The 11,436-nt window shown below is 33.7% G+C and overlaps 4 protein-coding genes across 4 annotated transcripts; 3 read left to right on the top strand and 1 right to left on the bottom strand.

Annotated features, from left to right (window-relative positions):
- Window positions 1-4: 4 nt before the first annotated feature.
- LOC107481701 (sm-like protein LSM5) lies at window positions 5-1,655 on the bottom strand. The gene is made up of 5 exons (XM_016101999.3): window positions 1,484-1,655; window positions 1,200-1,262; window positions 990-1,113; window positions 428-500; window positions 5-260 (listed from the first exon to the last, which is right to left on the bottom strand). The coding sequence occupies exons 2-5, from the start codon at window positions 1,231-1,233 to the stop codon at window positions 228-230; spliced, it is 264 nt and encodes an 87-aa protein (XP_015957485.1). The 5' UTR covers window positions 1,234-1,262; window positions 1,484-1,655; the 3' UTR covers window positions 5-227.
- Window positions 1,656-3,161: 1,506 nt separating this feature from the next.
- LOC107481512 (F-box protein SKIP2-like) lies at window positions 3,162-4,070 on the top strand. The gene has a single exon (XM_016101795.1). The coding sequence runs from the start codon at window positions 3,162-3,164 to the stop codon at window positions 4,068-4,070; it is 909 nt and encodes a 302-aa protein (XP_015957281.1).
- A 5,091-nt stretch (window positions 4,071-9,161) lies between these two features.
- LOC107481703 (chlorophyll a-b binding protein of LHCII type 1) lies at window positions 9,162-10,206 on the top strand. Its single transcript, XM_016102003.3, has one exon. It carries the CDS (start codon window positions 9,238-9,240, stop codon window positions 10,030-10,032), a length of 795 nt encoding a protein of 264 aa, XP_015957489.1. The 5' UTR covers window positions 9,162-9,237; the 3' UTR covers window positions 10,033-10,206.
- A 148-nt stretch (window positions 10,207-10,354) lies between these two features.
- LOC107481704 (uncharacterized) lies at window positions 10,355-11,385 on the top strand. The gene is made up of 2 exons (XM_016102004.3): window positions 10,355-10,477; window positions 10,562-11,385. The coding sequence occupies exons 1-2, from the start codon at window positions 10,415-10,417 to the stop codon at window positions 11,162-11,164; spliced, it is 666 nt and encodes a 221-aa protein (XP_015957490.1). The 5' UTR covers window positions 10,355-10,414; the 3' UTR covers window positions 11,165-11,385.
- Window positions 11,386-11,436: the final 51 nt, after the last annotated feature.

The raw sequence follows: 11,436 nt of genomic DNA, 5'->3' as shown, positions 1-11,436 counted from the left end.
AGAATTAACTCTTGTAATCAGTTGCATTACTTGTCACATCGGACAATCCATAATTCACCATGATGATCGAAGCTGAACAGCCATTACACTACAAACACGTATCTAAACACAAAAAGACGAGCAAAAATCTAGGTTGGAATTAGAAGCCTCGTTAAAATAGAGGACTTTGATGCATAGAACACCATAGTTCAAAACAATACCCAAAAAAGGGAACTAAGTAGCAGTATTCATTCTGGATCAGGTGAACCACCAGGGACCAACTGCATTACACCAGACAATTGTTAGTATCAGTTCAACATGACACGAGTGATGCAGATTAACAACTAAAAAGAACTATTTGAGGTTATTGTGAATGCAAAATGGTGAACTGAATTTGTTAACAAAAACTTTCATGGACTGTAAGGAAAATAAATAAATTCGGACTTACAATGGCAATGTTGTTTCCATTAAGTAAAATCTGATCAAGCTTTGTTATCCGTCTCCCTTCAGCGGTTATCTCACTGTCAAATAAATACAAAAGCAAATGCTAATAAAGTTATCAAGATGCAAAAACGTTCTATTAAGAAGGTTTTCTCCTCATCTCGTATGTGTGTATAGTTTAGAGTTGCCTTACAAACAAATCCACACCTGATATCTCAAACATCCGAATCCAATATAGAAAACACCCCAAATAATTATAAGGATATGCATTCAGCATTCTCCACAAGGGAGGGTAGAAAAAAATAACCGAGAAAGAAAACAATTCAATCAATATTCTAGGCAACTTAAGCAAACAAGATTTAAGGAAACTGAAAACGAGGAATTATGGCACAAAAGTTTAACCGAATTATCAAGCATTGTAAAAGCATCACTGCAAAACTCGAAACCAACAGTCATCTATTCCATGTTATTATCATCATGCCCAAAATGCACGTGTAGTTCAAAGAAACAACCTAAACATATACAAAATCTAATAACAGCAAATGAGGTTGATCGACACAATTGCTTACTATTCAGTAACATCTTCAAGGACCATGTTAACATAGACATCAAAGCCTCTAAGAGTGCCAACAAGCTCCTTGTCACCTTTCATTATCACCCATATCTTTGAACCTATACACCGATCAATCAACTCTGCATATTTCAACCACAATTATTCTCTTATAATCCCCCAACAGAAGTATAATTAAGCATTGATTCTGAATCAGAAGAGTAAAAACCTGAGGGGAGCAACTGTGATGGATTGTTAGCCATGGAAAATCAATTGCTAATTTTCCCAAAACCTGTGGAGGCTTCAAACTATCAGATTACAAAATCACCGAAAAACTTAAACCTAAATGAATGTTACGAAGGGGAAAAATCAACATTTTCTCAACTTCGTACTTAAAGCTGGGAGCTTAAAAGTACTCAATAGAGTAGTTCGGTTCAACCAGTGAGATTAGATATAAAAACTTAGATCAAGTTAATGATACTAACGAAACAAGAGAAAGAGTTGTAGATGAACCTGAGAGAGATAGAAAGAGGGGCAATCACACACAGTCACAGAGATCTACCAACGAAAAAGCCAAAATCCCTAGAGAGTGAAGGGTGTTAGGGACGGAGGAAAAAGTGTGCCCTAAAACTGGCGGGATTTCATTTTTATCACCCCCTCTGGCCTCTGCCACTCTATGTTTTCTTCACATTAATTTTGATTCTTTTTTTAATGGGAATTGATTTTTATTTCTATTTTATTGGCCGTGCTAAAACATTTTTTTTCAGGGCTTAACCATTGAATTTTAAATACTATAATTATTTTTGCTGTTACATTACCATTAATTAGTGTATGTTTTCGTACACTATACGGAATAATTAATAAAAATATATAATTTTTTTATTAAAAGAAATTAAATAAACAATGTATATAATTATTATTATTATAAATATTTTATAAAATTATAGTTAAAATTAAAGTTTAATTATTTTTAATATTAAAAATTAAAAATAATTAGTATTTGTTTTAATTGATTTGGATTGATTGAATAATCATCTCACTCATTTACTTAAGTAAGTATTAGAATTTTGAATAACAATTCATTTACTAGCGGTATACCCTTAATAAATGGAGCTTCAATATATGGAGGATTAGTTTTTGACTTGCCGAATTGAAAAATACAGTGAGAGAAAATAATATTTGTCTTGAAAGTAGAACAATTCTCATTGATAAGAGCAATACTTAGGGAGATTTGTCTTTGTTAAAATTTAATTGTGACAGTTTTATTTATTGGTATCATATTTACTCAGGAAGTCAAACAATATGATCAACGTTATTACCGGTTAAAATTTTATATTTTATAACATGATTTTTAAGCTTCTAAACTTATAAACTTATGTCATTACAAAAGTTATTAGATTGATTAATATTTTTTGGTAATATTACCAAAACACCGTAGTTGAGTATATTAATTTGTGTAAAAAGAAACAATAATAACTTTTGTTATTCAATATATAATTTATTCTATTAAAAAATGAATTATTATTCCTATATTGGAATATATTTTTTCTCTATTTTATATCATTTTATTTGACAATAATTACCATTAAAAAAATGAATGACTACACTATTTTATAATATAATGTATAAAATAATTTTTTATTTTAAAATTAATTCTGGTTAGTAAAATAAAATTTAAAATATTTTCTTACACAAATTTAAATTTAAATTTGAATTCAAAATTCATTAACAACTTACCATTTTTAAAATTTTAATAACAAAAACAAAATTAGTTAGCTGCAAAATATTCAATATTTAATAATTTTAATAGTTTAAATTTTAATTATCAAAAATTAAGTTAGAAATTAATTATAACTTAATAATCGATAATATATATATATATATTAATACATAAATATTTAATATATTATTTAATTTTTTTAACAGAGCTAATGTATAATTTATTGAGAATTGATTTATTGTCTAAATTTTTTTATAAACTTTGTAATATGTGAAAATAGTGATCTTATTTTTTATTAGAGTAAAAGACAAATAGATCTCTGAACTTTTAAAATGTTGACATTTTCGTCTCTCAAAATTGGAAAATACATTTCGATCCCTCACCATGTACATTCCGTGACAATTATGTCCTTCCGTGGAATTGGTGTTCGAAACGGTAATGGAGATTGCTGAGGTGGAGGGGTGAAGAGTGATGCGTCCGTTACAGTTGCTGAAGTTGATAGGAAACAAATTGTTGGAGGACAAATTGGTCCTTAATGGCCAAAATGATGTCGTATGCATCCCCACTTTCATGCCCATCATCCCATACCTCTTCTTCTTCTTCTTCCATGACAGTTTCATCGTGCCCTTTCTTCCTCTCTTGTCTCATAGACCTCTCACTCCACAACCCTTTCCACCCTCCAAAACAAGTGTGAACGACGAAGGTTTGATCCTAATTTTGCTCCGGTGCGTTAACCTAACGTGGCTCAAGCTCCGTGGATGCCGTGAGATAACGGAGGTAGGAATGGCCGCTGTTGGCAAAAACTGCAAGGCGTTGAAGAAGCTATCTTGCGCTTCGTGCTTGTTCAGCATTAAGGGAATCAACGCTGTCGTTAGCCGTTGCCAGGGTTTGGAAGAACTCTTCGTTAAGCGGCTGCGTGGGGCCCACAATGGCGAGGAGGTGGTTGGTTCCGGAACGACGTCGGTGACTTCTGTTTGCTTGAAGGAGATCGTGAATGACCAGAGCTTCTCGCCCCTTATGATTGGGTCGAAAAGGCTTCGATCTTTGAAGGTAATTGGGTGTTTGGGGGATTGGGATGACACCCTTGAGAAGATTGGGAACCTCCACGCTGCATTGGTTGATGTTCACCTTGAGAATATTCAAGTTAGCGATGTGGGTCTTGTGGGTTTGTCTAAGTGTTTGAGTTTGGACACTTTACACATTGTGACAATCGCTGAGTGCTCAAATGTGGGTCTCAATCTAGTTGCTGAGAACTGCAGGATGTTGAGGAAGCTTCACGTTGATGGGTGGAGAACCAATAGGATTGGTGATGATGATTTGATTTCTATTGCCAAACAATGCATTAACTTGCAGGAAATGCGTCGTCATCCTCTAAGTTAGGGGTGTCTTCATTTCTTCAGAATGCCAAGAATCTGCCCCATCTGACTCATCATGATATTCATCATGAGTATCATAACTTCCAACATTCACGCCTTCATCATAACCTCAATTTGCTGCCTCCACCCATCATGACTCATTCAAATCACGCTCAACAATGGTAGCTCAACAATGGCAAAGAAGACGAAGGAGAGCAAAGAAGAAGAAACATAGTGGTTTCTGATAATAAATTAGGAATTAGGGTTATAAAATAATTCAGGAACTAAATTAAATTAAAAAGTGATAACAGCTATGTCAGATATTCAACGTGGCGCCTCTCCATACATGTCATCACGCCGTTTGGGAATATTCTCCGAAAAATGCTTCAGAGAAGACCGTAAGTCACCGTTGTTAAATTCGGGGACAATATTGGGGCCAATACAATTTAGGGACGATTTTGAGGTTCGAGTGCAAATTCAGGGACCACTTTAAGATTTAATTCATAGTTCTTTGGTATGAATTTATGTAATAAATGTATATAAAAAATTAATCACTAAATAATATATTCATATAAAATGCATATTAAAATATAAAATATTTATTAAAACTAAGTTAAATAATATATATTTATACACAAATATAAAACGATTAATTTGGTTATTAATTTTGTGTGTACCACAATATTTTTGTAAAAAAATATTTGAAATGATTTTACATATTCTTGTGTTTCTTATAGGTAATTGTGTAGAGTTATTTATATTGTTTACGGATAGAAATGAGTCTTATTTAAATTTTGAAATGGAAAAGTATATGTAACCAACGAGTAAACACTTAATTCGGTCCTTGTCCATTTTCACGAAAGACAAAGCGATCACTGTAAAAAAAAAGGGACACTTCGACTCTCAACCATTTTATTTTGGGACAATATGAAAATTGATTTTGTGGAAGTTTATTAATCATGAGTATCATAACTTCCAACATTCACACCTTCATCATAACCTCAATTTGCTGCCTCCACCCATCATGACTCATTCAAATCATGCTCAACAATGGTAGCTCAACAATGGCAAAGAAGACGAAGGAGAGCAAAGAAGAAGAAACATAGTGGTTTCTGATAATAAATTAGGAATTAGGGTTATAAAATAATTCAGGAACTAAATTAAATTAAAAAGTGATAACAGCTACGTCAGATATCCAACGTGGCGCCTCTCCATACATGTCATCACGCCGTTTGGGAATATTCTTCGAAAAATACTTCAAGGACGACCGTAAGTCACTGTTGTTAAATTTGGGGACAATATTGGGGCCAATACAAATTTAGGGACGATTTTGAGGTTCGAGTGCAAATTCAGGGACCACTCTAAGATTTAACTCATAGTTCTTTGGTATGAATTTATGTAATAAATGTATATAAAAAATTAATCACTAAATAATATATTCATATAAAATACATATTAAAATATAAAATATTTATTAAAACTAAGTTAAATAATATATATTTATACACAAATATATAGAACGATTAATTTGGTTATTAATTTTGTGTGTACCACAATATTTTTGTAAAAAAAAATATTTGAAATGATTTTACATATTCTTGTGTTTCTTATAGGTAATTGTGTAGAGTTATTTATATTGTTCACGGATAGAAATGGGTCTTATTTGAATTTTGAAATGGAAAAGTATATGTAACCAACGAGTAAACACTTAATTCGCTCCTTTTCCATTTTCACGAAAGACAAAGCGATCATTGTCAAAAAAAAAAGGACACTTCGATCCTCAACCCTTTTATTTTGGGACAATATGAAAATTAATTTTGTGAGAGTTTTATTTGTATTTTGTGGGGGTTTTAAACCTCCACAAATTATTAATAAGTTTGTTTTTGAAAATTTCCTTCACCAATGGTGGTTAAGTGAAGAAAAACTATCAATGAAAATAATGTCACAAAAAAATAGTAATTGTATTACAAATACTTTTTAAAAGAAAAAAATAACATCGAATAAGAAATGAAAAAAGAAAACTTTAATGTTGATAATATTGGTATTAGTGATGATGGCGGTAGAAGAAATAATAATATGATAAATCAATAAAAATAATAGAAGTATGAGCCATAATAATGAGGATGAAGAAGGTAGTAGTAGTAGAGGTAGTAATTAGCTATATTATTGAAAATAATTTTGTGAAGGTTTAAAACTCCCACAAAATACAAATAAAATCTCCACAAAATCAACTTTTATTATTATTTAAATATTTTTTAACAGAGAGATCGTATTGTCCCAAAATAAAAAATGTTGAGGGTCGAAGTGTCCTTTTTTTTAGACAGGGATCGCTTTGTCCTTTGTGAAAATGGACAAGGACCGGATTGTGTGTTTACTCGTAACCAACAACTTTTTTAAACAATGTGTGAACAATGTGAATTAATAGGGTTAAAAGAGTAAATTTAATTAATAGCATTAAATTATGGTATAGTATATTTTTATTTGATTGGTAATTGTTCATGTTGTTCAAGATAATCATTGTTTACCTAATATTTCCCGAAATGAAATATGTTCCTAAGGCTCTGATTGATTGCGATATATTAGCCTCTTCATACTTAAAAATTCAATTTTCGTGTTATATATAAAAGAAAGTATTTAAAAACAAAGTATGAACAACAAATTAAAAATAAACTAGTTTTACAAGAAGCTGAAGATCCTACTAGTATTTCTTTTCCGCAATTTGCTAGTTTAAATAGATATAATATTATTACATGCTTGGTAATCGGAAATATCAGCACTTTATGAAACTAACAGCTTAACATTTCTATACAGTTAATTTTGTAGAACAACCAAAATGAACTTAACATTTCTGTTTAGTCACTTCTGAATACTTTATGATCAAGTTTAGTCACTAGACATTATGGTAGCGTTTGTTTTACAGTACTGGACAGAGACTGAGAAACTGAGATACAGTATCATGTTTGTTGGTTCAGAGACTGGTACTAAAGTTTTTGTCTCTGTCTCCAAAATTTTAGTATTTCAGTGCCTCCAAAATGTAGGGACACAGGGGACTGATATTTTTAGAAATAAAGACTGAAACTTTAATAACATTTTATACCTAAAATACTCTTATTTTAATTAATTAATTCCAATTTTATCTTTTGTGTAAATTAAATTAGAATTTTATTCTTGTTTCAATTTTTGTCTCTCACTTGACACCAAACAGAATACTAAAACTTATTTCAGTCTCTATCTCTTAATCTCTGTCTCTCAATCTCAATCTTTCAATATCTGTCTCTCCACCAAACGCTACCTATGATTCTGAGCATGAATTTTTCAATATTTCATCAAAGGATTCAAATGAAGAGTGCGAGCTTAGAGTGGTTCTTTGAACAGTACAGCAAGAGGAATGAACCTATTGGAATCCATGTTTGATCTTAAACTTCTAAACTGGGACATCATTGAATTCCATTTTGAGGATAATGAAGATAATTGCCCTGAACTAGTTTAGAAGGAAAAATAAAATAATGAAAAATATAACTACAAAAAATTGATAATAGCAATACAAAGAAAAATTAAGTTCTATCTTTAGCTAATGTCTCTGTCTTTTTTAACAGAAAAAATATATAATATACTAATTTAATATTTTAAAATATGACATCTCTATTTATATTTTATCTACTAAATACGATTTTATATATCTATAATCATATTTTAATGCTTTGTACTTATAAACAAATACGACGTATGTTTTTTCCAAAAAATGCACTTATAATAAATTTACCTGCCAACTAAATATTAAGTACTTCTTTGAATGCTATTAAGTTGGTAGAAAATTTTTTTTAATAAAAAATATATTTTATTAATGTATTTGACAAAATTTTAGTAATAAAAATAACAACACTAAAAAAATTAAAAATAAATATTTTAAATTAACCAAATAAGACCTAAGTTATGAACTAATAAAAGAATGTGATGGATTAGGATTACAAGAGGGACTTACAAATTTGAACAATAATCAAATAAACTATAAAGTCTATTGAGCCTAATTTATAACAAAGCATTTAAAAATTTCTTTCTTGGTTGGATTGTTTCTTGTCAGTTTTTCCTTGAAAACAGATTAAATGCCTAAAATAAAAATATCATAAATACCTGTGTGTCGCCCAATAAAAAAGTGGCACATGAGATTTTGGATAGGCTTTATCTGTTATCTGTTAAATGAACTCTAAAATGGGGAACGGGTAAAACTTAAAAGTATCACCTAAACACGTATAGTTGGACCACCAATTGTACTTGTGGACCAGAATGCTTGTGCTCTTCAACCACACCGTCACCATGTCACGTGAAAATAGATTAAATTTTCTTTTTACTTTTGCTAGAAATCACTCAATTCTTACTAATTTAGTTAATGATTTATTTGTTTAAAAATTCCATCCAGACATGAAATGAAAAATATCTTCTCCATCTTGAGGTATGAGTTGTTTGATTTTTTGAAGATATATAGATAGGTACTCGAAGAAAGAACACGAACAAGAAGAGGATGGTCTCGATCATGTTAAATTGTCACAAATATAAACTCGGTCACGTAATTGACCCACCCATTAAAATCGACCTGTGTAACTATCAATCAAGTTTCAAAGACTAGAATAAAACTCCTCTCAGAAAATGCATTCCTTTTATTTATGTTATGTAAAACAAAACGTAGCATGTATCCATTGCACTCTGCATTCATTTCAAATTTTGTGGTTCGCAAACGTCTTACCACAGAAACAGAATCAGTGGACCCAGAAAATATCTTCCACCTACGAAACATTGAAGGAATAATAGCCCCACCATTTTAACAAAAACCCGTTTTATTTTATTTTACGTGCAAAATAACACAACACATTAAAAGAGAGAGAAGTAAATAGCTCAATTATTCATACAACGTACATATCTAGTGGAATCCTGAAGTAGTACGTGTAACAGCTCCATTGGTCATCAAACCATTGAGGAGAATCTGAGCCATTAGTGGATTAGGGGTTGCCATGTGGACATAGAATTCCAGTGACACAATCTGGAGGCTCCAATGAAATCGAAGCTTTAGATAGCACAAGATAAGAGTGCAACCACTTAACCTCTATATAAATATACACCTCAACTCATTGCATCCAACCACTCACTCATCAACACCACTCACACAGCAACAACTGATTAACTAAAAGCATATAATCATGGCAGCCTCCACCATGGCTCTCTCCTCCCCATCATTGGCTGGCAAGGCCGTCAAGCTCAGCCCATCAGTCCCTGAGCTTGGAGTTGGAAGAATCTCCATGAGGAAAACCGCCACCAAGCAAGCCACCTCAGGAAGCCCATGGTACGGTCCAGACCGTGTTAAGTACTTGGGCCCATTCTCCGGCGAGCCCCCGTCCTACCTCACTGGTGAGTTCCCAGGTGACTACGGCTGGGACACTGCTGGGCTTTCCGCTGACCCAGAGACCTTTGCCAGGAACCGTGAGCTCGAAGTGATCCACAGCAGGTGGGCCATGCTTGGGGCTTTGGGCTGTGTCTTCCCAGAGCTTTTGGCCCGCAACGGTGTCAAATTCGGAGAGGCTGTGTGGTTCAAGGCTGGATCACAGATCTTCAGCGAGGGTGGGCTTGACTACTTGGGAAACCCAAGCCTGATCCACGCACAGAGCATCTTGGCCATTTGGGCCACCCAGGTCATCTTGATGGGAGCCGTTGAGGGTTACCGTATTGCCGGTGGGCCTCTTGGAGAGGTTACTGACCCACTTTACCCAGGTGGCAGCTTTGACCCATTGGGCCTTGCTGACGACCCAGAGGCTTTCGCCGAGCTCAAGGTCAAGGAGATTAAGAACGGTAGGTTGGCCATGTTCTCCATGTTTGGATTCTTTGTTCAGGCTATTGTCACTGGTAAAGGCCCATTGGAGAACCTCGCTGACCACCTTGCTGACCCAGTCAACAACAACGCCTGGGCCTATGCCACCAACTTTGTCCCCGGAAAGTGAGCGCTGAGTTTAGCTCTTGGGTTTTGAACAAAAAAAAAAAAACCTTAAAGGAAAAAAAAAATGAGAAAGCAGCTGTGGGGTTGGGATTTGGGATTTTGAGAATGTGAATTAGTATGATGTGAATCGTGTACCTATTTGGTCTCACTGAATGTTAATTACATCTTTTTTTCTTAACTGCCTCATTGTTTCTGCGATCATGATTTATATTCTCTCTTCTAGTCCCGCCTTTTCATGAGCATTGATAAATGATACTAAATGAAAACTGATAAGAAATTAATTAATTAATATTTCGTGTATAATATTTGATAAGAGAGAGTGAGGATATCTGGATATATAGTAGCGCCAGTTAAAAGCGATTAATACGAGAGAGGAAAAAAAAAAGATGGAGAATTCGCGAGCATTATCGAAGTGGTCGCATTCCAAATTCTTTTCGTCTCTAAAGCAGGTTGTAATCGAAATTCTAACAAATCCATATACGTAATTCTAGATTTCTAGGGCTGCCCTGTATTCTGAATTTGGGTGCTTTCAGGTTGAAAAGAGACTAAAATTAGAGCAAACAGCACCAGTAGAATCTGAATCTCAAGAGACACAAGGAAGCGACTCTGTTTCTAGTTGTTCAGCCATGTTCCTTGGCAGTGCTCATGGCTATGGTGTTGTTCCCCAAGATAGCAGTGAACCTCCTCTTGCGTTCCTCTCTATTCCTCAAGGATTCACAGCTACTCTTCCATGTAGTGATGGAACTGTAAACAATGCTACTCAACGTGATAAGACTGCAGTGACTGATGATGATGACATTGAGAGGCTAATGCAGCTCTTGGGCTTATCGGAGAAGGAACAACGGGATGATGATCTTGAAGAAGATGGGGATTCTTGCCACTGTGAAGGTGGGTTTCATTCAAAGATCGTTGGAGTGGTGGGGCCCAAGTGTCGCAGGGAGGTGAAGCGGTTAGATGGTTGGATCAAACACTTCCTCAGTGGTGGTGGGCAAGACAAGTTAGAGCCTTTGAGACTTGCTCATTTACTTTTAGGGAAAGCTGCTTTTGTTTCTGAGGGTTCTGATGGTGCTTTTGGAGGATTGGAGTTCCCTTCAACCATTCAAGAATTTCTTCATAATGATCCTCCCACTAACTGAGGCAATCATCTTGTATGACCTATTCAGCTTTGTTGTTTTGTTCCATGATTTTCTTCTGTTTCCATGTTATAAGTAATATGTAGATTTCAAGATTTGCCTTCCAAATTCATATCATTTTCAGTGGATAGTATAGTTTTAGTTTGCCTTATTTCTTATATGATTATATGATAAGATCATGTATTTTGTAAGTTCCTTGAATGCCACCTTCCAGCTTTCTGAATCAAATGTAACATTGTGGTCTAATATTGAAGATTTAATCAAATGCAAATTCG

The sequence above is a fragment of the Arachis duranensis genome, chromosome 3, assembly GCF_000817695.3.
Source record: "Arachis duranensis cultivar V14167 chromosome 3, aradu.V14167.gnm2.J7QH, whole genome shotgun sequence".
Lineage (NCBI taxonomy): Eukaryota > Viridiplantae > Streptophyta > Magnoliopsida > Fabales > Fabaceae > Arachis > Arachis duranensis.
The sequence above is the reverse complement of the archived record's forward strand: the minus strand, read 5'-3'. Positions and strand labels throughout refer to the sequence as shown.

Coding starts and splice junctions, on each gene's coding strand:
- LOC107481703 (XM_016102003.3), top strand. CDS start 9,238: ATGGCAGCCTCCACCATGGCTCTCTCCTCCCCATCATTGGCTGGCAAG.
- LOC107481512 (XM_016101795.1), top strand. CDS start 3,162: ATGCGTCCGTTACAGTTGCTGAAGTTGATAGGAAACAAATTGTTGGAG.
- LOC107481704 (XM_016102004.3), top strand. CDS start 10,415: ATGGAGAATTCGCGAGCATTATCGAAGTGGTCGCATTCCAAATTCTTT. Junction 10,478..10,561: donor TCTTTTCGTCTCTAAAGCAG/GTTGTAATCGAA, acceptor GGGTGCTTTCAG/GTTGAAAAGAGACTAAAATT.
- LOC107481701 (XM_016101999.3), bottom strand. CDS start 1,233: ATGGCTAACAATCCATCACAGTTGCTCCCCTCAG. Junction 1,114..1,199: donor ATCACAGTTGCTCCCCTCAG/GTTTTTACTCTT, acceptor TGAAATATGCAG/AGTTGATTGATCGGTGTATA. Junction 261..427: donor ATGGAAACAACATTGCCATT/GTAAGTCCGAAT, acceptor GGTGTAATGCAG/TTGGTCCCTGGTGGTTCACC.